The following is a 23322-nucleotide window of genomic DNA, read 5'->3' on the forward strand; positions in this document are numbered from 1 at the left end:
CTGACTTAAACCAATTAAGTGACTGTAAATGAGCAGGGCGCTGGTCAAGAAAAATTGAATGTGCCAGGGTGCACTTGGAAGTATCAAGGTAGTGGTGCAGAGTGGTAGTGAATGCAGCAGCATACAAGTCTAGATTTGAGATTATACGACGAGAACTCTTCTAACGCGAGGTAAAGTTGGAGTTTTGTTTGTAGCTTTTTCTTGTTCGCTGTACGGTACAGCGTACAAGAAAAAGCTCGTTTGTAGACCCATAAATAGTGCCAATATTTATATTTATATTTATTACAACATCTCAAGACTCGGTGGAAACACCGGCCAATGTTAAGAGAGTGGGTGATTGCCAACCACGGCGATAAATAAAAGTAAGGGGAGGGAAAAAGAAAGAGTAGCAAAATGGACAGCAACAACAACTCCGTAAAGAAAGATAATGTCAAATAAAAACAGTGAAAAGCACAGAGACGCAAAACATATTGGGCCGATATTGAGGGATATACCAATTTCATGGTTCCCTTCAAAAGATTTTGCGCGGGCTTTGGAGTGTCGATCTACACCCCAAAGCAAACCTACCTGCAAATTTTGAGCGAAATCTGAGTGATCCACTTGCACAAATGTTCAGGTTTTCTCAGGAAAGAACGTTTGTTTCTTTATTTGAAATTTCATTTTACATCGCAAACCAAACGTTATGTTATGTTACGGAGAGGTTGGTGCGACTTCGGTGATACTTGGGGAATTGTGTGCTGCTCCCTACAAGGGAGCTCGCGGTCTTCCTGCCGACTTGAATTCTCACGACTGCCATCCAGAGCACACGAGAAGATCAGCAAATCGTCCACTTGGCAAACCTGCAAGAAAGCACCAATCCCTGCTCAATACACAGTTCGGGGAATTCACCCCTAATCAGTTGAGCTTAAGTAGGCTGAGGAAGACTGTGCCCAAAGAGCACCACTTATAGAGCGCTGTCCAGGCACAAACATCACCAGGGATACAAACTTACAGAGACGCTCCGTTTCCAGCGCTATAAATACCTCGTGAACGCCAGATAGCAGCGTAAGTCGGTGTCGCTCATGGATGTGCGGAACAAGCGCTGAGGACCATTGGCCATTCACAACGTTGTTGCCTCCAAACCATCTAAATCGCAAGCCCGCGCTGGAGGCAACAATGTGAAGAAGAGGTTGGTGCGACTACGGCTCTACTTGGGAGCTCTTTTGGCACAATATTCCTCAGCCTACTCTAGCTCAACTGATGAGGGGTGAATTCCCCGAAACACTGTGTATTGAGCAGGGAATGACGCTTTCTTGCAGGTTTGCCGAGTGGACGGTTCGATGAACTTTTCTTGTGCTTTGGATGGCAGTCGTGAGTTAGTCCATTTAGAATTCAAGTCGGCGGGAAAACCGTGAGCTCCCACATAGGGGGCGACACACAGTTTGCAATGTTATGTTATTGTTAGGTACCTTCTCCCGTACGTTCTACAACCTTATGCAAGCTGGCCTGCATGCACTCTCGTACTCACCTTTTGTCTCCTTTTGTTCCGTTGGCCTGGGTAGCTACTTGCGCGTCCATATTTGTCATAACGACCCAGGCCCTTTGTCTTGCCGTTCACACTTGATCTCTCTCTCTCTTCTTTCTCTCTTACACAATGAGTTTGTAGTCGTTTCGTTCGTCTTGGTCTCTGTATCTTCGTCTCCTGAAATAAATGTTCCACCTACCAGTTCCCGTTGTCCATTGTTGTGCTTGGAGAGTATGACGTCCTCCTTTTAGAACTCAACATTATGTTACCTTCTATTCTACTTCACCATATGTACAGGCATTACTGCCTTCATGCTGTGAGTCATAACATTACTGCCTTCATGCTGTGGGTCATAAATGAAACATTGTTACTTACAGTTCCTTGATACTTGTTAGGTCAGCAAGAACGTCTGTTGTGTAGTTTCCCACATTCACGTAATTCATGTTCCTTGGCATCACAGAGTAGAAACAGTCAACAACAATTTTTATAATAATTATGCAAACAATCGACGCCGAGACAACAATTTTATAATAGCAATAAAGAAAACAAATTCTGCTGTATTCAACTCGGATAGTTCTCACCATGCATTCTGCTCATCGCCACACTACAAAGTCTTGAAAGTTTTCTGCAAATCAATTTTCTTGTCACATTTTTATTTCCTTCATTGGTGTCATTGTCCACATCATGAACATCATCGTTTATATTGCCGTTGTTTCCTTCGTTGTCGTCTGTGTCATTGTCGGTGTTGTCTTCCGCCTGTCTCCTACTTGTAGCTCAAAGAATGCTTGAAGTTTGTCGCCAATATGTTGGGCAACAAGTTGGACATTTCCGTTATTTATGACTAACAAAGGTAAAAGAGAATTCCTAAAACTTACAGCTTCTGGAGCTCAGATAGACGTTTAAATGTCCCGGGTTTGAGGATGGCGTGGCCAGTAAAGCTAATATCACTGTGAGAGAGACAAGAAATATAGAATACATGTGGCACGTCAGCAGAACAATACGCTTGTTATACGTATAGATTATAGACCGGTTAGGAGGTATAGACCAACTATGTGGTCTATAATCTATTTATCGTGTTCTCCACGCAATAGTTTCTCTTCATACACGACATATCCTTGTAATTCTAATATTATAATCTAGCCTATACCGCATTGTATGGCATTGCAGGATGAAGGTCATTATTTAAACTAAGTTCAGCGTGGTTAGGAAGAGTGACTGAGATTTACATGGTTGTCGGTTCGAATCCCATCTTGTGTATTTCTGCTTTCTTCAAAAATGTCTTTTTCTAAGTCCAAGAAATTCTAAGGAGTCAAATATAAGTAGTCGAATATATTGTGTATTTGACTAAGCAGTCAAATACGCGATATATTTGACCACTTAGGTATCAGGGAAATTAGTGGGGTCAAATACTAAGAAGGCGATAATTGGACATAATTATAGGAATTACGGAACGAAATTTGTGGTCGCGATTATTGGTGTTTGGAAATTTACAAATTGCGGAAGAATCCACAGTACAGTGAGAAATTTTGGTCGAAAACTTGTTTGAATACTTATTTTTTCCCTACACTATTTCTTCATATTCTCATCGTTTTATTGCTCACCGTCTCCACCGTTTTACATTCCATGAACGAAGTACACAAATACCGCTTCAGCTTATTTTATTGATTGCGGTTATAAAATTATTGTCCCCTCGCCGTTTTGTTTAAATTATCCATGTTTAAAAATTATTTTCGTAAAACTCTCAGACTCCATTGCAGCGTAGTTTACACAACAGGCTCGCAGCTGCATCGAATAGATTTCCTAATGCCAATATTTCGCTCTTTGGCCATCATCAGGGTATCCATGCAAAAGAAGAGGCAAGCGGCAACATTATACTCAGCAGAGGGAAAATACTAGAGACATTTACACCTACAAAATGTGTAGAATTAACATCCTGAAATTCACGTATTAAGTCCACGCATTTGGTAACGCTATACATGTAGATATTGAAGAAGTATTAGATTTACTTGTAATGTAAACTTCATCCAGAGGGTCTGAAACCACACGTAAGAGAGCCATAGAACAGTGAATGTATAGTGATAGCGTAAAGTGTAAGTGTAAGTGGACAAGTCCGGTGGTAGTGCAGGAGATTTCAGGGGATAGGTTGCAGTGCTGAGTGGTAAACCAGTAACTTTGCCGTGATGCAGTCAATTTGGCGCCATCCGTCATCGCAGTTAACTGCTGCCTTGCGATTCCTGATCTCGATGGTCTCCAGCAATTTTCTCGATTTCCTCTTCTTTTGCATGGATAGGTTGCAGTGCTGAGTGGTAAACCAGTAACTTTGCCGTGATGCAGTCAATTTGGCGCCATCCGTCATCGCAGTTAACTGCTGCCTTGCGATTCCTGATCTCGATGGTCTCCAGCAATTTTCTCGATTTCCTCTTCTTTTGCATGGATGCCCTGATGATGCCCAATGGGCGAAATATTGGCATTAGGAAATCTATTCGATGCAGCTGAGAACCTGTTATGTACGGTGTACAATGGAAATATTTTCCGATATTTAAAAATTATTATTATTATTGCCAGACGTGCCATGGGAGCTTACTTCTTAGGGGGTAACGCCCCAGCTTTAGGGGACGCCCAAGAACAACGCTCCCGCGAACGCTCAATAATGATCTCAAAAAGCTGAAAAATAATACCGCCCTAGAGACTGGCGATGACTTGGACATGCTGCAGCAGCTTGCCCAAGACCGTCGACAGTGGCGGGAACTGGTGAAGGCTGTATGTAGCTGCTAATGAAACAATGGACATAATTTATACCTTTATATATAGATAATGGAGATGACTGCAACAGGCTGCAGCAGCTCGCCCAGGATCGCCCTCAGTGGCAGGACCTGGTGAAGGTTGTATGTAGCCGCTAATGCAACAATGGACATAACTTTGCGTTTCTATCTTGTCTTTTTTGCGATTGTGATGCTTGATGTGCACTGTGCTTCCTCGCATTCACTTGCTCCTCCTTGCAGCTTGTCTCTTTTTTCTGTTTTTTGTTTGTTTTGTTTTGACGCTCTGTGTGCATTGCGCTTCCTCGCGCTCACTTGCTCCTTCTTGCGGCTTAAGTGAAGGCTATATGTGCAGTCCGTGCGCCAAGGCCCTTGAGAGACCGACTTTCATTTTCTCGCGGGAATCGTAGCCTCCAAGGCGCCGCACCTGCGGGCTTGTTTTCTGTTGATTTCGCCTATCTCCGAATGGTGAATATTTCAATGAAATTTGCTGCTTAGAGCCCTTCTAGTCTCGTCAGGAGACCTTTCCTACACTGGAGAGATGGTTTGGAGTGATGTAGACACCTATGGTCGTACCCTGGAAAATTATTTTGGAGCTTGCAGTTCGTGAGCAGCCACCAAGGACGAATGTCTCATTTTTGTAATTGCTGAAACGAGGAATATGGTCACCAATTTCACACCAGGTAAGGCATTTACCATCACGGACACTAAAGCCGCTTTGTGGGGTGATAGACCAAAGCTTTATCTTTCGAATGCACGAGAAATTAGAGTGATACCTATGTGCCCCACAATTGCACCCGAAATAAACCACGCACAGGCAATATTGTGATTTTATGAGAAGAGACAATTGAGCATGCTCTAAATCGTCATGACCTGTTGTGTTACTTTTCAAACACCACTCCGAGTGAGCATCTACCAATCCTTTATCAATTTTACAGGGACATTTGAGCTTAGGGGATAGAGGTGGGATATTTCACCAGCTGAAGTACTAGATTTTTTCTGAATTTGTTGACTACTAGGTTGCATAGTGTAAATATGTCAGTATTATGTGCATTATTGTGGTGAAATTCTGAGCATCTAATTATTATAGGCACAACAGCACTGGTGCATGCCCTCTCCTAGATCCTACTCTCTGACTTTTTTCTTGCATTACACGACTCAAATTCGTCGAATGAAATGAAGGAGTAAATTTGTTGCTGCCAATTAACTGCATCGATTAACTGCATCAGTTCTGTTTTCCTCTGCTGTTTTTCTTTCAGTGTGGTGACTTCTGATCCATGAGGCGATGGCATGAAGTCAATAGTTTGCAGTATGTGCAATATGCGGCAGTCTCTCTGTCAATGGACCTGTGACAGCTGAAGCCCAGATGTTGCAGTTTGATGTCTATGGCCAGCAGCAATCTAATATTGTTGCACCTTTCCTTCCACACACAGCAATGCGGAACATGTCATGGACAGACATCGCTAAACTGCCTCTTTTGAAGAAGCATCGCAATTCTTGTCTGCCAATAAACAACAGACTAGCCAGCTATAATTACAATTTGGAGGTCGGAGACGCGATCCCGTGAACGTATTGCGCCAACTGCAATGAAGAAGGCCTTAGTGATCTGGATTTATTACCATTCTCGTGTGGATAACTATGGCGTTGTGATCCAAGTCATGCAGACTATAAAATGCCTTAGACGTGAGATAGTGAAGGTACTGCCGACAGCAAGCCAACAGTGGATATGAACCACGCCGCCAGCATCATTCTGCACACCAGGAGAATCCAATACATATAGCTGCTAACTCTGATGGTATAGACCCGATAACTTGTTTTGTTTCTCTAAGATTGGTATACAATTATACAATAGTGCAATCTCTATCCATATGCGTAATGCACTGTATTTGTTTCCGGTGACTGGAGGTAGTTTATCATAGCACTGTTTTATGTCCTGGTTTTGTTGAAGATGAGCATTATCCAGTTAATTTGCTAGGTACCGTATCAGTCAGCTCTTTCAGCATTTGGCTTTGTGTCAGGGGTGGTTGGCGGTATCGCGGGTCATTCCACAGTCCGCAAAGTTGACGTTCTCGGCAACGGAGCGACCCAGTAGGCAATTGATCACCAATAAATATACTGTCATTGGTATCACGGTGCACCACAATGGCATATGGTGTGAATATCATTATGTTGTTCTGCAGCGAGTCCTTGTCGTGTAGCTTGCGAAAGTTATTGCATACGATCATTACGTGCATAATGCATAGTACTGTCTGTACACTCAAGTTTCAAGTCCAGTCCATTTTTTGGAAATATGAGCTGGACACTAACGAGGGCCTGGTGATGTGTTCATAGGGCTGAGTTATGCCAAATGGTGCCATTGGCTGGGAGTGAAAGCCTTGCCCCACGCCTGCACCCTAAAAAATGTTTCGAAAATACTCAAATTCGACGACGGCTGAGAATCTAGGAAGATGCCGGACCACAGCGAAACAAGTCATCTGGCTGAAAAACGGAATACACCACTGCGTTGCCACGGCTAAGCGCAATTTTTAGGCTCACCACACAGGTAGCGAAATGCCAAAACAAACGAGCCATAGACACAAAACCATTTTCCAAAATTGTCCACCATTGAGAATGCGACTCAAAAAGTACCCGCAAACTGACCAGTGCGGAAAATGAAAAGTCAGCTTTTAGACGACTTTTTTGAATCTGGCGCACGGACTGTGTGAGCTTTATAAGCTCACTGATGCTAACGCGAATAGAGCATAATAATAATAATTATTATTATTAAAGGGGAACTCCACGAAAAATGAAAATATGATATCCTGTAGAGTTTAGGGAGCTGATTTTATTTTGTTTACTAAGTTCACAACCTACTCGTTAGAAGGGGAGAAGACAACAGAGTATCAAAAATTCTTTGTTGCCATCTTCCATAGGTCCGTCAAGTAGTATTAGGTTTTTCATTTGACCCGACGAGACCACACGACGCTTGCAGGCCACAGTATCAATAACAAAACAGCGGGAAGAGTAGGGGCTGCAAAGCAAGCCTGTGCTGGTGAGGCAAGACTACAACACCGTTAGAGAGGATGAGGTCGAATGGTCTTGGTCTGAAGTCTCTACGACAAAGTGCTCTTGAGATACTTCAATCTTATTCACGCCCCTATGCCACTGTGCGTGTGACGTCATTGTAACACGGTGCGAAAATCCTTAGGATTTTGAATCTCACTTTCTTCAGGACGAAAGTCACTTCAGAAAGTAGTTTGCCAAGTGGCCTGAGCCGCCGCGATGCCAAATTTGTGCATTGTTGGTTGTACCAGTATCACATAATCCTCCTGGGGGTAGTTTGCTCAGATTCCCAAAGGATCGAGACCTGGCAAAGCGCCAAGATGTTGCAATACGGCGTGAAATGTTCAAGCCTATTTTCGCAGCACGAGCTATGTTTGCTCTCTGCATTTATGATCCAGAAGGACTTGAGAGCTGAGTTTTGACGAGTATTCTGTCCAGGAAAGCCCTCATCAGTGTACCAGTGCCCTCGGAACAATGAGCCTCCAGCGAAGCAAACTCAACAAGCTGCAACTGAGAAAGTAGGACGAGGTATATAGATCTACCATCAGGATCAGGACACAAACAGACAGACCCCAGCAAGTATGAAGGTTACAGAAATGTTTGCTTGCGATGTGCAGTCAGCATGCACGACGAAATGTCTCACCAATCCTGCCAAACTGAACCAGTGTAAGTTGATTGAGTGGATATGTCTCTACTTATACCAGTTACACTCCTTTAGGCATGGTTTCTTGAATATCATATCACTCAGTGTTGTTAGAAGTATGGAAAGGCAAATAACAGTGCGAGGTGTAACAAAAATTTGTTACAACTCCGAGTTCCACGCTTGCGGGATCACCAGGCCAAACAAATCTAATTTCGCACGGGGAAAGGGTTATTGGTGTATGTAAGCTCAGCTTTGCCCTCATCCGTGCTGCTGTTGCCAGTCTGCGAGGCCATCGGCACCGTGTGCCCTCAGATGCAAACGACTCGGCCCGATTTGCGGTTGCCATGAGCAGGATCGGTTAAAGCTCCCTCCCGAGGCTCCATACTAGGCTGTCTTCACAGCCTGTCTTGCTCTCTCGACTGTTTTCACAGCCATTTTTGCTCTCTCGACTGTCTTCACAGTCATTTTTGCTCTCTCGACTGTTTTCACAGCCATTTTTACTCGTTTTTCTTCCGGTGCTGTTGATGTTGCACTCGTAATTGTGTTTATTTTGCCCGTACAAGAGGCTTGGGAAACTCAAAAAAAGGTTATTGTTGTATGCGAAAGAAAAGTAAGTGAAGAACTATTGTGCAAGGAATACAGTGGGAACTAAACTTTCGCATGCACTCAAACCTTCACCCAAGTGCACCCCCGCGTGCTCGTGCACGTGCACCCACACACAACAACAACACACGCATGCACATGCTCAAACTCAATGACCCGCACGCACGCTAGCCTAAGAATAGTACTGCAGTAGTGGTGTAACAGTATAGACTTGATTGATTGGAGAATTCGTCGAATGATGTTCAAACCAGAGGTTATAAAGCAAAAGAAAGGTGAGAACCGCAGGAGTGAGAATAGTAGGAACACAAGGTGTTACCATAAGACAAGCAAGAAGTGTCAAGGTAAAACTATTACACTCTCCCGGCCCCATAGGAAGCCCAAGGTTCTATTAGATAACACAATCCAGTTAGGAGATGCAATTGTGGAAAGGGGAATATTAAATAATCACTCATGCACATGCATAACCACATTGAAGTGTAATCCAACTCAACTTCATCACTCTCACAAGGAGATGACGCAAAACTATATCAGTCTATAACATAATTATTAACTATCTCAGTAAGAGATGCATATGGCTCAGCCCAGTTAGATCAAGGCTGCTGTCGTTGTGAGGCTAGATAGTTCTGCAGCGGTTTAATATTCCGACCAGACTCATCACATAGGTTGCCAGCGGGCTCCCACGTAGCTTCGCTGCTGGGGTAACCCTTCCAATGCACCAGGAAGTGTTGCTCACCACTGCGGTGTCGGTGATTCAAAACGGCTTCGACAACATAGCGTGTGTGTCCATCTAGATCTGTGAAGGGCGGAGGCGGGGGTTGGTGTCTTCCAGGAATCGTGTTCTCTTCGTAGCGTTTAAGAGCAGTGACATTAAACACGGGATGGCAGCGAAGTTCACGGGGTAGTTCCAAGCGAAAAGCATTCGCTCCAATCTTAGCCTGGATACGATACGGACCAAACCACTTGGGTTGCAACTTCCGAGAGGGCTGGCCACGAGCTTCCGGGGTCAGTAGAAAGTCTCTGTAGACAAGAACGCTATCACCAACCTTCAAATCACTGGGCGTTCTCGTCTGGTCTGCGTATAGAGCTTGCCTTGCCTGGGCGTCGAGCATAGCATCTCGAGCTATCCTTAGTGCGGCTTCCTGCTCATGAAGCCAATTGACCGAATCACTCCTTTCCCCTCCCGTAAGAATGAATTCGGGCGGGGACTTAGGGTCAAACCCATAGTTCAGATAGAACGGTGTATTAGCTACAGATGACTGTTGTGAACTATTTATTGCAAACTCGCAGAGTGGTAGAAGCGAATCCCAATTGTCCTGTCTCAAGTTCACAAATGCTCTTAGAACATCTCCCACTTGCCGGTTAACTCTCTCTGTCAAACCATCCGTTTGAGGGTGGTTAGCAGTGCTGAATGCTAATTTAGTTCCTAGCTGAGAGAATACTTCTTTGAAAAAAGCTGCAGTGAATCGTGGATCGCGATCGGAAACAATGGTTGAGCTCAGCCCGTGCAGACGAAACACGTTTTGAATGTGCAGTTGAGCTCTGCCCTTAGCATCAATCTTCGAGTTTGTTGGAACAAGATGTACGCATTTCGTAAGTCGGTCCACAAAGGTGTAAATTGCGTCGAAGCCACGAGAAGTAAGGGGCAATCCAACAATAAAATCCATTGAGATATCCTGCCAAGGACTATTAGGTATTGGAAGTGACTGGAGAAGCCCTGTTCGTGGCTGACCTCCCTTCGTTCGCTGGCAGAGATCACAGGTTTTGACAAATCTCTTGATATCGAGACCCATTCGGGGCCAGTAGAAAAAACGTGCTAGGCGGAAGTACGTTCGATCACGACCCGGGTGGCCAGCCGTTGCACACTCATGGTGTTCTTGAATGAGCTTTAACCGGACACCGCACTGTGGTATGCACAACCGGTTATTGGGGGATGCCTTGAGGTACAAGCGATCAGTGGATTCGTCCCAATAATAGCGATCATGCAAATTATCTCGGAGAGAATGCTTCAATCTTTCTATGATGGGAGTTAGCTCTTTGTCTCTCTGGTAGGCATCTGATATTGTATTGGACACGTCATCATTCATTGCTAAAGCATACTCAATAGCATTCAAACGTGGTACTGCATTCTCCACGAGGTTACTCTCATGGAGATCTGGGCGACGCGAAAGGGGATCTGCAGGGTTCTCTCTGCCGGGTCTGTGACGGACTGTGTAGTTATAGTCAGCTAGGAATTCAACCCATCGCGCCTCTCTCTTTGTAATGCTTGGTTTTGTTTTCAGATAAACTACCGCCATGTTGTCTGTAATGACCTCAAAGTGTTGAAAGAGGTAGATGCGCCAGGTCTTTAGCGCAAACACTACGGCCAATGTTTCTCTTTCTGTAGCTGTATAATTCTGTTCCGCAGCAGACAATTTTCGGCTAGCATAAGCCACTGGATGCCAGGCATCTTCCTCTAGTTCTTGGAGAAGAACACATCCCAAGGCGAAATCGCTTGCATCTGTTACCACTCTGAATGGTCGGTTCACATCAGCCAGCCGCAATAGGGGCGCATTCAACAAGGCATGCTTTAGCGATTCAAAGGCATGTTGCCGAGAGCTGTTCCACTCGAATCGTGCATGTTTTCCCGTTATCTCCTCTAAGTTCTTAGAGAGCGATGAGTATTGATCTATGAATCGCCTAAAATAATTCGTAAATCCAAGAAATTGCCTCACCTCTGTGACGGAAGTCGGAGCGGGCCAGACCTTTACTGCGGCAATCTTGTCTGGGTCAGGGGCGATGTGCAGTCCATCGATGCAATGTCCCAGGAACCGCACACTCTCCACGCCAAATTCACATTTTGACCGTTTGCAAAATAACTGGTTGTCCCGGAGCACGCTCAATACCGACCGGACATGCTGCATATGCTCCGACCACGTTTTGCTGAAGATGAGTATGTCATCTAGGAACACGACTACGAACTCCCTCAGATATGGTTGAAGAATCGTATTCATCATGGATTGAAATGTTGCCGGTGCATTGGTGAGACCAAATCCCATGACCCTAAATTGGTAATGCCCAAAGGGAGTGTTAATCGCGGTTTTGGGCACGTCCTCAGCTTGAATGCGAATCTGATTATACCCTGATCGGAGGTCTAGTTTCGTGAAGTACCTAGCGCCCTGTACGGTATCGAATAAATCATCCACATTGGGCAAGCACGCCTTGTTCTTAACAGTTATCTTGTTTAGCTCCCTCCAATCGCAGACCATGCGTAACGAACCATCAGCTTTCTTGACAAAAAACATCGGTGCACCAAAGGGGGACTTACTTGGTTCTACGAAACCCTTTTTCAAGAGTTCTGTGAGCTGTTTCTTCAATTCCTCCATTTCTGGCCTGGGCAGGCGATAGGCAGGTCGCGATGGGGGTGATGAGCCTTCCTCCAGGCGGATTTCGTGGTCTACAGACCTCTCTGGTGGGAGTCTAGCTGGCAGATCATCCGGGAAAAGATCGTCATAGTCACGGAACATGGCCTTGAGATCTGGGTGCTCGTTCTGAGTGGATTTGTCGGGAGGTTCCTTGCCAATGCCGTCTTCTACGCTGACCCACGCCAGAACACCTTCGTCTCCACTCCTAAGGGCATGCCTAGCCTGACGACCAGATATGAACATCGCCTCCACAGGAGCGGTCGGTTCGCTTTGACTGGGCGACGCACAAGGCAAACCATTCGAGTTCAACCTGACTTCATTCGTCCGGAAGTTTATGTCTGGATTGTTACGCGTTAACCAAGGTTTCCCCAATATAGCGTCATAGCGATGAAGGGGGAACACCGTGAAGGTTTGGTTATCGCTGAAGTCGCCTACGATAACCTTCAATTCATGGGTCGTCTCCATGGGAAACGAGCTTGATGCTCCATCAGCCAGCGTGACATTCAGGTTTTCCGAGCCAATTTCGGTTGGCAGGTTAACTCTCCTGGCAAACTGTTCGGCAATGAAATCATGGGTCGAGCCCGAATCTATTAACATAAGCGCGCGACGACCGTTGATTTTGCCTTCTACACGCAGGAGCTCATGTTCCGTTTCCACATTGACGCTGGTAACCTGGGCCTCAATAGTTGGTGTAACATCTTGCTTGAAATTGGCTTCGGAGCATTCAGCATCATCGTCAACATCCTCCACAGCGAGGCTACTGAATCGGTTACGGGTAGAGACGGAGCACACACTACACGCAGGTGATGCCTTTTCTTGCTGCGTCAGTAATCGCATCGGCCTTACTGACGTCCACCGTTTGGGTGATCTCGATGCTGCGGGCAATTCTGGGCCATATGGCCTGGTCGACGACATGCGAAGCAGCCCCCCTGGGCTCGTAATGTCTCACGTTCCTCGGGGCTTAGTTTTGTTAGCTTTTTGCTACCTGATGGTGGTGCGAATCCCCGCGCGGTCGCCAGTGGTGGTCTGCGCTGAAATCGGCTGTCTGAGGCGACTGCTAGCGCTGACTGAACGGCGGCTGACAGTGTAGTGGGGTGTTCCTTCACTACCAAGGTCCGCATGTTACCGTGCAGGCCGTTGACAAATAGCAAGGCTCTGGAGAGTTCGTCAAGTTCCGGCACCTGTAAACTTAGCCGAGAAAACTCCGTTACGTACGATTCAATTGACCCACGCTGTTGGATAGAGAACATATCCAACCGCACTCTTTCCCCATCATAGTGCGGGCCATACACTCGCGCTAGGGCGCTTTTCAAAGAATGCCAATCCGAAAATTGCTCACCTGCTTCCAGGGAAGAAATTAGCCAAAGACGCGCATTCCCAGCAAGATAGCTAGCCGCAAAGTTAACTTGGCTCTCCGGGTCACCTTGAGGTGAGCACTTCAAGGCTAACTCGACCGTAAATACCCATTCTTTGAACTCGGAAGGGTTGCCATGGAAAACATTCGGTTCTCTGGTAACGCGTTTGACGCTCGGGCTTGTCTGGGAGAGAGAACGCGATCGACACGGGGCTAGATCCGGAGGACTTGAGCTTGATGTAGCAGGTAATTGATGTCGTCCAACTGTAGCAGCCACGTTGTCCCGAGCGCGGCGGATCTCACGGAAAGCGGCGTATAGCAGAGCAGTAGCGGCCAGGAGCACAAGGCACGTCAAAGGGCAAACGATGATCTCAACCATCCTCAAGCTACCAGTGTAACAGTATAGACTTGATTGATTGGAGAATTCGTCGAATGATGTTCAAACCAGAGGTTATAAAGCAAAAGAAAGGTGAGAACCGCAGGAGTGAGAATAGTAGGAACACAAGGTGTTACCATAAGACAAGCAAGAAGTGTCAAGGTAAAACTATTACAAGTGGTGTCCTTAGTGAAGTGACTATTATTGTATGCATCTGATGACGTCGCCACTTCACGCCAGAATACAACAAACATCTGCTGGACGTTTTTGATCCCTTCTCTTATGGGCAATACAGGGAATGAAACGAATAATGCAATAGACCCTTTGCACAATAACGGTCAAGTGATCCGATACGGGGCATCCTCGTCGATTTTTGTGCAGAGTATCAGTTGTTGAGCATGGTGAAACACTGTATTTTTCCATTTTGGAGATGGAGGAGAGAGTGTCGAGTGGTTTCCCATCAATGGCTGTGGACGAACTGTCAAATGAAGAATGGTCTGCGAAGGAACTGAACAGTTTTCTGCCGAATGAGAGTGCGTATCTGTCTGGAAAAAGTAGAAGTTGTTGGAGCGGTACGTTTTCCGCATTCAGTGGATATTTCGGATTACTGTAGTTTGAAATTCCTTTTCCTTTTCTCTACCTCTCCTCTGTCGATGTAGAGAACACTTCTCTATGCAGAACCCTGATGCTTCTAGAAATAAGAAGGGCACCACTTCCTCGAGTGTACCGTCAACATGCCCAACATTTCATGCGTCCCAGTGGATGAATGATGAACCTCTGTTTCCCAGAGTGAGCGCCACACCATTCTTACTTATCTCCAACGCAGGGGAAAGTCGCTGACGACAGTGGAGGAGGAGCTGATGGAGACCGAAACGTTGACACGATAGTGTGAAATGCAGTGCTCTCTTGAGTGTAGGCAGGTTGCCTGCAAACTAACCGGGGAAGTGAACTGCCTGAAAAGAGAAAAACTGCCAGACCCACCAGGACTCAAACCCAGGACCTTGCTTGTCATGAGCAATGCTCTAGCCACTGAGCTATGGGGACCAGGCTGAACCTAGAAGGCGTTGACAAGTTTTTCACTCCTAAGGCAGCTCATAACACGTGCCACACAAACTGATGGCGCGTGGGTCTTTTTCCCTCACCCAGGGGACCAACCACGATAAGTTTCGGGAAAACTACTACAGTTTAAAGAACCCGGATTTAGAGCCAATTAAATTATGGTGAAAAAGAGAGAACAAAATGTTACGAAAAGGCGACGTGGAGACAATAATCTTAACAATGCAATGAATATAACTAAATGCGCACTCATATCACAAGCATGGGGACGAATAATGTATTCCAGAACGTTTTCTTGTCACAATTATCAATGGAATTCGTGACTAAAGAGAATGATGAAACTAAAATAGGATTATTGTATTGTAATTTCATCATTCTCTTGAGTCACGAATTCCATTGATAATTGTGACAAGAAAGCGTTCTGGAATACATTATTCGTCCCCATGGTTGTGATATGAGTGCGCATTTAGTTATATTCATTGCATTATTAAAATGTTACTTGGTCCGACTTATTAAAATGTGCGCTTCACTTCAAAACTCAAGCATAGGTACAAAGGAGCACCTGTACTAAAAAATCAACCAAGAGACGGTAGATAGATAACTACTGTGTCGTTTCTTGGCCTGACCTTCTAGTTTTCATCGCTGCTGGTGTCTCAGGGCGCATCTGCAAGTGCGTCAACCTGCAAAACGTCGACATTTTTTTCATCTCCTCCAAGCTACACTGCGCTTTTTTGATTTTTTCACTCCATAGGCACGATTTTCACGATCGACTTCGCCTCCTCCTCGTGCAGTGCGACTACCAGAATGGTGGCTGTAGGTGTTTTCGCCTGAAACTCCCACGACACCTTCAAATGAGGCGAACAAGTAGACCACCACGCATAAAAAATCACTTCTTTCCATCGTGTACAGATCTACCGCGCGCGTACTGAGTCCGATCTGTGTCGACATGTCATGCAGTCAGACCATGCATGCTTTTCCCTGCCTGTTTCACGAATCCACTGGCCCCGGAGACTGGCGATCTTGTGACACATCGAGATCGCGGCTCCGCGCACGGATCCCAGGACTCCGCACCGTATCCGCCGGATAATTCACCCTTTCTGAGCTTCAGTTTTCCAACCAGGTTGTCGGCTAAAAGTCGACCTCAAGGCCGGTTATTTATTTTGATCAACTTCTCGACGATCTCTTCTGTGATCTTGATTCGTCGGCCGCCACATCGTGAACGACTGCGAGAGAGATCAGCAAACTGGACGGAGCGACGCTGGTGCTTTCTGCACGAGTTTCTGGGTGACGCGTTTGCTGAAATTCTGCCAAGGAAACAGCGATTGCAGCGATTTCAATCCGCCAGGAGGCACTCGAGAACGATCGCCCAGGAGGTTCTGGTACTCCGTGACAATCCTCCATCGCAGCGGGGTGTTGATTTCAGCACCAGACCTTCTCTGTGTTGCGCGAGAAGCAACAGGAGTCCTCTGACGACAAAATTTGGACGCAAAATGCTCGAGTCGACTAGGATCCTGAGCCGCTGCCTCCTTTGGAGTTGGAGCCATTTCTTCTTCAACATCACAAATTGACAACTGAATGATAGTGTTAGATAGCTGGAAAGTTTATTCCGTCCTGAGGTTATTTGAATTTGTTTGGTTGATGTTCGAAGCGAAACGCACATTTTAATAAGTCGGACCAAGTACGAGTTATGACAAACTGTCCACCAACGTAGCCAGATCTTATACAGTCAGCGAGTGTGACAAAATGGCACAAAACTGACAAGGAGTACTGAGACATTCAGTTTTGTGCAATTTTGTCGCACTCGCTGACTGTATAAGATCTGGTTACGTTGGTGGACAGTTAGTCATAACTCGTAACATTTTGTCCTCCTTTTTCATCATAGTTTAAATTAAGTGACTCATTTTTGAAAGGATTGGAAGAACTTCAAATATAACGTCTTCGTCGTCGTCGTCGTAGTCCTCATCGTCGGGTTTTTGCCGCACACTAATGTAATGTTGCTCAATTTTACGTACTTCTCTATTGTTGGCATGATTGTGGTTTGTTCTCAGCTCCATTGTGGACCCAAACTTCAGTCGTCTTTAGGCCCCATTTCGAGGTGGTTCCCAGTTCCAAGGTGCCCGTAAGTTATGCAACAAGCCCTTTCGCATGGTTGTTGTAGACCGCAGACGAAACCTACTTGCAAAATTTGAGCGAAAGCGTAGAGATCCAGCAGCCCAGCTTTTCTGGTTTTTCAGACATCCTCTCTTAACTTAAGGGGAAAAAAACCGTCCGTACCGACGCAGTTGGCTTTATTGACTGTGTGGATTGCGTCCGTGATGACACTTCCTTCGAATATTTCAATTTTTCTAAAGACTTTTCCGTTCTGCTTCTTTCCCTCAAAGCAATGGATAATAAAATATGAAGATAGGTATCACTTACAGATTGCGTAGATTGCTAACGCCTTCAAACAACCCACTTGTTATCGGGATGCTATTGTATGATAAGTCCCTAGTAACAGTGCAGAATAATATGATGGTGAAATGTATCATATACCACAGTCAGTATCCATATTATCCGTACACCAAACTCTCAACACACAAACAGTCCTTGGCTACATCACGTACAGTAGATGTTCCGAATTTTCACGCAGGAGGGCATCATCAGGATATAGAATATACCCAGCCAATTAGGCATCCCCATGCAGAGTAGGGCTAAGGTACTCATTCACTGCCGGTTGGATACGTCTGAGGGTCAATAGCCTTCCTGACGGAATCCAGCAGAGTGATTGGGCGCAAATTACTGGTCGGTCCCCTCTTCTTGTTGGGCTTCTGCAGTTACTTCTCAAGATATAAAAAAATTCGAAGCTCCCCAGCAGCCACTTTGTTACATGGAAAACGCTACACACACCATCCTCAACTACAGTGGTCTCTTCGCTGCAAATTACAATATCCCGGTCATGAAGTTTTTTCAAATCATTGTGGAAAACCCAAATGCACACACTTACACGTACACACACACACACACAACGCCAAGAGAACAATAATAAAAAACCAAGAACCCAAAGAAAATAGACTCTGATGGAGAGCCAAGGATTAATAAAGCAACTGCACAGCAGAACTGGCAGCCATGGCCAGTCGAACAGGGTACTATGATCCTTGTGGCGTCGAGCAAAAGAGAGTGTCAGTGTACCTGACTTGTCAGATTCGAACTGTGCTGAACATTTCTCGTTCTCCGATTTCTGCTTTCATCCCGCGCACTGCTGAAACGTCTTCAGAGTACCACAAGACACTTTCTGGATTTGATTTTGAACGTCTCCCTTTCCTCTTTGGTTACCTCAAGACAGATAACTGTCATGTTCGTGTTTGGATAGCGCGATCGGCATCAGACCGGCCTGGAGGTACCGGTAGGGTCTAACCAGTGGTTGTAGTAATCCAGTGTAATAGGTAGCAGTAGTAGTGTGGTTTCCGTAGTCGTAGTTTTTCTTTTTTTGCCATGTCTGAGACGTCAGGCGAGCCGGCGACAAAACTGCTCTGCTCTCTGCGTAGTGTGGAGCAAAATGTGGCCAGCTTGCTGCAGACTTTGGCAACTTTTGTCAGCGAGTCGAGAGACCGGGAGATATGCCTCCCACGACGCTTGGATGAGCTCTCTGCACAAATCGTGGAGTTGAATAATAATAACTTTATTAGGATGACCCAAGGGCAAATCGCCTATCGAGGGGTTTGTCCTATCCTGTATCATGTTATCCTTTCACCCATTCACGGCATAGTCCTTCCCCTGCCTGTCGCCATGTATAGACGGTACATGACCTCTCACTACCCCCGTGCTAAGCACGATACCATGCTCTGCTGGGCATGGCCTCCCTGACTCTTCACTATATCTACACTCATCTGTCTGTAAAATAAACCACTTCCTTATGTCAGTACATGACACAACATGGTGTCAGAAGTTAGTCAACCAGGTCTACACTTCGAGTAGAAATGGCCAAGTTCGCGCCGCCTGCAGACTTTGATTTCTCCATTCCAGATGCCTGGCCGGCTTGGAAACGCCGGTTTGCGAGATATCGCCTCGCCTCAGAGCTCAACGCGAAAGACGAGAAAGTGCAAATCTCTACGTTGCTCTACTCGCTGGGCCCTGAGGCCGAAACTGTCTTCGATCAACTGGTATTCGACACCGTTGGAGACGAGGACAAGTATGACAAGGTCATGACGAAGCTGGACGCTTACTTTACGCCAGCATTGAACGTGTTTCACCAGAGGACCATCTTCGAACAGTGCGTCCATCTTCCAGGAGAGTCCGTGGAAGAATTTGTTCGGAAACTTCACGCAGCAGCGAAGTTCTGTGACTTTGGTGACCAGAAGGACAACAGAATTCGAGATCGCCTCGTGGCTCACATTCTGGATCGTCAAGTCGCCAAGGAGTTGCAGCTGATTGAGCCCGCAAAACTCACCCTCACGGACGCAGTTCTCAGGGCCAGGCAGGCCGAGAAAATTTCCGGAGACGTTGCAGCGCAAGCCGCCAGGCCGCAGGTCAATGCTGCATCCCGCTTTGGAGGAAAGCAGCAAGATGCAAGGAGTCGCCGCCAGCGCAGCGGCATTCCGTCGAAGCCTGCACCAACGCCGTCCACGCAGAGGAAGAGCGGCACTGCAGCTTCAACATGTCCGTGGTGTGGCCACGCTGGTTCGCACAAGAGTAACCGTTCTGCGTGTCCTGCGTTTGGTCGCAAGTGTAATTCATGCGGCAAGCAGGGCCACTTCGCCGCCGTCTGTCTTTCCACTCCAGCAACCACGCGTGGTGCCAGAGCTGTCGAAGATGAATCGCTCACGTCCCCGTCGCCATTCATGGGTGGTGTTGCAGAGCTGTCATCCAACGCCAGTCCTTCCCAGTCCACCGACGCCTGGTCAGTAAGTCTGCCTGTTTGCTCGACAAATTTGATATTCAAGATCGACACAGGTGCAGATGTATCATGTATCACGCACTCCACGTATCAGAATCTCGTACAACGCCCTGTACTCACACCATCCACTACCAAACTCCTTGGTCCATCTGGTGCACCTCTATCCATCAAGGGTCAGTTCACTGCAGACACCATGCACAAGAGTGAAGTGTTCTCTATGGAGATCGTAGTTATCGATGGTCCTGGATCTACCAACCTGTTGAGTCGCAGAGACTGCCTCCGACTTCGCCTGATCCAGCGTTTAGATGCAGCAGAATCGTGTACCAGCAAGCCAGCACAGCCCATCGGTTGTATGGTTGGGCCCCCAGCTGATATCAAGCTTGTGGACGACGCCACGCCGTACCACTGTGGTGTTGCCCGCCGTGTGGCTCTGCCTCTACAGGACAAGGTCACAGAAGAGCTCGCACGTATGGAGGAAATGGGCATCATCGTCCGGGAAACGGGTCCCTCTGACTGGTGCTCTCCTATGGTGCCGGTTCGTAAACCAAATGGTCGCGTACGGATCTGCGTAGACCTAAAGAAGCTGAACGGCAACGTGAAGCGCGAGCACTTCCCTCTTCCGACAGTTGAGGACACACTGGCTAGGCTCGCCGGATCTACTGTCTTTTCCACGCTGGATGCCAACAGCGGCTTCTGGCAAGTGCCTCTCACGGAGTCTGCATCCAAGCTGACCACGTTCATCACGCCTGTGGGTCGGTTCCGATTCCTCCGGATGCCATTCGGTATAACCTCTGCACCGGAAATCTTCCAGCGACGCCTGCAGGACTTCCTCTCCCACGTCAAAGGTTCCGAGGTATTCATGGACGACGTTCTGGTCCACGCCGCTAACGAAGCTGAACACGACCACCGGCTGGACACAACGCGCCAGGTCCTTGCCGACGCAGGCATCACTCTAAACCCCGACAAATGCCACCTCAAGCAGTCATCAGTCAAGTACCTGGGACACATCGTCAGCGGGTCCGGTGTGAAACCCGACCCCAGCAAAGTCTCCGCCATTGACGACCTCAAGGAGCCTTCGAATGTTCCTGAGCTTCGCCGTGCCTTAGGTCTCTTCACCTACGTCGCCAGATTCATCCCGGAATTGGCTACGATCTCAGCGCCCCTCCGTCAGCTCCTGCACACCGACACTGATAGGTTCTGGGACTCCCCGCAGCAGGACGCGTTCCGTCGGCTGAAAGAGCTCGTCGTTTCAGCCCCGTGCTTAGTGCACTATGACCCCAAGCGTCCCATCATGGTCAGTGCAGATGCCAGCAGCTATGGCATTGGTGGTGTTCTGCTCCAGAAGCACGATGGCGACTGGCGCCCAGTAGCCTACGCCTCCCGTTCCCTGACCAAGACGGAACAAGGCTACGCGCAGATCGAAAAGGAATGCCTCGCAGCGGTGTGGACGTGCGAGAGGTTAGACCAGTACCTCTTCGGCGCTCCCAGGTTCATCGTGCAGACGGACCACAAGCCGCTGGTGCCACTGATCAACACCAGAGACCTGGACAAGGTCCCCATCCGATGCCAACGAATGCTGCTCCGCTTCCTCCGGTACGAAGTCCAAGCCATACACGTTCCCGGCAAGGATCTGGTGGTGGCTGACACGCTTTCACGAGCGCCAGCATCGGCATCAGTTGACAACGTTCTGCAAGACGACATCGGCATGGTTTTATCAACCACTGCCGAAGATCTCACGAGTCCATCCGTTCTCGCCGACCTAGCCAAGGCTACGTCTGAAGATCCCGTGTTATCCAGTGTGATGCGCTACGTCATTCATGGCTGGCCTGCTACCGTCCCTGACGACATCAAGCCGTTCCATCGTGAGCGAGGCCAGTTGTCTCACATGCAAGGTGTATTGTGCCACGGCTTTCGCCTGGTTGTCCCGTCCGTGCTACAGCCTGAGATCCTCCAGAAGCTGCACGATGGTCACCAAGGTGTCACGAAGAGTAAAGCCCGTGCCCGCTTCTCGTCGTGGTGGCCAGGTATCTCTGCCGACATCGAGGCGTACGTCGCCAAGTGCACTACCTGTATCAAGCAGCGTCATCAGTCTCCAGAGCCTCTTCAGACAACTCCGTTCCCCGAGCGTCCGTGGCAGCGTATCGCATCGGATCTCTGTGATGTCGACGGCCGCCAGTACCTGATTACCGTCGACTATTTCTCCCGTTACATTGATGTCGCTTGTCTCTCATCGACTACGTCACGGGCCGTCATTACTCATCTGAAGAGCATATTTGCTGCCCACGGCTATCCGGACATCTTCGTCAGCGATAACGGGCCACAGTTCGCTTCCGACGCCTTTGCACAGTTTATGTCATCGTGCAACATCACGCATCGGACCAGCAGCCCGAAGCATCCTCAAAGCAACGGCGAAGCAGAACGCGCCGTGCAGACTGCCAAACGACTCATCCGTGCGCCAGGTGATCTACAGCAGTCCCTCCTAGCATATCGCTCCACACCCCTGGCCAACGGCTATTCGCCCGCCGAACTCTTGTACGGCCGCAGGCTCTGCACCAATCTTCCGTGCCCACCTGATCTCCTGCAACCCTCCTGGCCAGACATCACCGCTCTCCGGGCCAAGGAGCAGGAGGCTAAGCATAGGCAAGAAGATCACTTCGATCAACGCTTCGCAGCAAAGTCGCTCTCCCCTCTGCCACTGGGAGCGAAAGTGTGGGTCGACGACAAGTGCGAGGGTACAGTGGTTGAGCAACTCACTGATCGCTCCTACAACATCGCCACCTCATCCGGTCTTCTGCGCCGAAACCGCCGTGCAGTGAAGTTGCTCCAGCCAGTGACTCCTCCCGGACCGGTGCCAGCAGTACCACCGGCCGCGCTAGTCCCGCAACAACAGCCTGTGCCTACGTCACAGCCAACTCTGCGTGCCCGCAACAACATCCAGCCACCGCAGAGATTGATCGCTACCATGTAACTCTCTCTCTGGCTTCATGCTATTGCTATTGCTCTCTCGCACATTGCATAGTTCTGTTCTATGTGCTCGGCTATGTACAACCCGTACATGTATCTGTCTTGCCTTTGCTCCATAACAGTTTTTTTCCCAGCTGTTGTGTTTTTTTCTCTCTTCAATTTTTTTTCAAAAAGGGGGAGATGTCCTATCCTGTATCATGTTATCCTTTCACCCATTCACGGCATAGTCCTTCCCCTGCCTGTCGCCATGTATAGACGGTACGTGACCTCTCACTACCCCCGTGCTAAGCACGATACCATGCTCTGCTGGGCATGGCCTCCCTGACTCTTCACTAAATCTACACTCATCTGTCTGTAAAATAAACCACTTCCTTATGTCAGTACATGACACAACAGGGTTCACCACATTGAATGGTTGTGGAATGACAAAGACAAGAGGTAACCATTGGGTGTGTGTGTGGGGGGGGGGGGGGGTTCGAACTAGGCACAGTGAAGGGATACTTGTAGGTGTATGACCAAGGATAGGGTATACCGGACCAATTTGCCATTTTTGGGAGCAACGGATTGTTAAGTATAGCAGTGCCCACGTTAACTCCCTCAGGGAATACATCGGAAAGAAACGAGGTGCTTTTCGACGTGGAAGGAGGAACCTTGCCGTCCAGGCTGAAATGCAGTTCTACTTGTCAGTAGTCCAGAGCAAGCTCGAGTACGTCACGACTGCCTACATCAACTGCCTCGCTGACAACC

At 47.6% G+C, this 23322-nt stretch overlaps 1 protein-coding gene and 2 long non-coding RNA genes across 3 annotated transcripts; 2 read left to right on the top strand and 1 right to left on the bottom strand.

Annotated features, from left to right (window-relative positions):
• Positions 1–1893: 1893 nt before the first annotated feature.
• On the bottom strand, positions 1894–17207 carry LOC135821500 (uncharacterized). Its single transcript, XR_010554380.1, has 3 exons — positions 17157–17207; positions 2380–2451; positions 1894–1951 (listed from the first exon to the last, which is right to left on the bottom strand). It is a non-coding gene; the product is annotated as an uncharacterized LOC135821500 (long non-coding RNA).
• Positions 4832–6427, top strand: LOC135820683 (uncharacterized). The gene is made up of 2 exons (XR_010554181.1): positions 4832–4946; positions 5523–6427. It is a non-coding gene; the product is annotated as an uncharacterized LOC135820683 (long non-coding RNA).
• Positions 17208–18694: 1487 nt separating the features above from the next.
• Positions 18695–22579, top strand: LOC135821893 (uncharacterized protein K02A2.6-like). The gene has a single exon (XM_065334890.1). It carries the CDS (start codon positions 18695–18697, stop codon positions 22577–22579), a length of 3885 nt encoding a protein of 1294 aa, XP_065190962.1.
• Positions 22580–23322: the final 743 nt, after the last annotated feature.

The sequence above is a fragment of the Sycon ciliatum genome, chromosome 7 (assembly GCF_964019385.1).
Source record: "Sycon ciliatum chromosome 7, ocSycCili1.1, whole genome shotgun sequence".
Taxonomy (NCBI): Eukaryota; Metazoa; Porifera; class Calcarea; order Leucosolenida; family Sycettidae; genus Sycon; species Sycon ciliatum.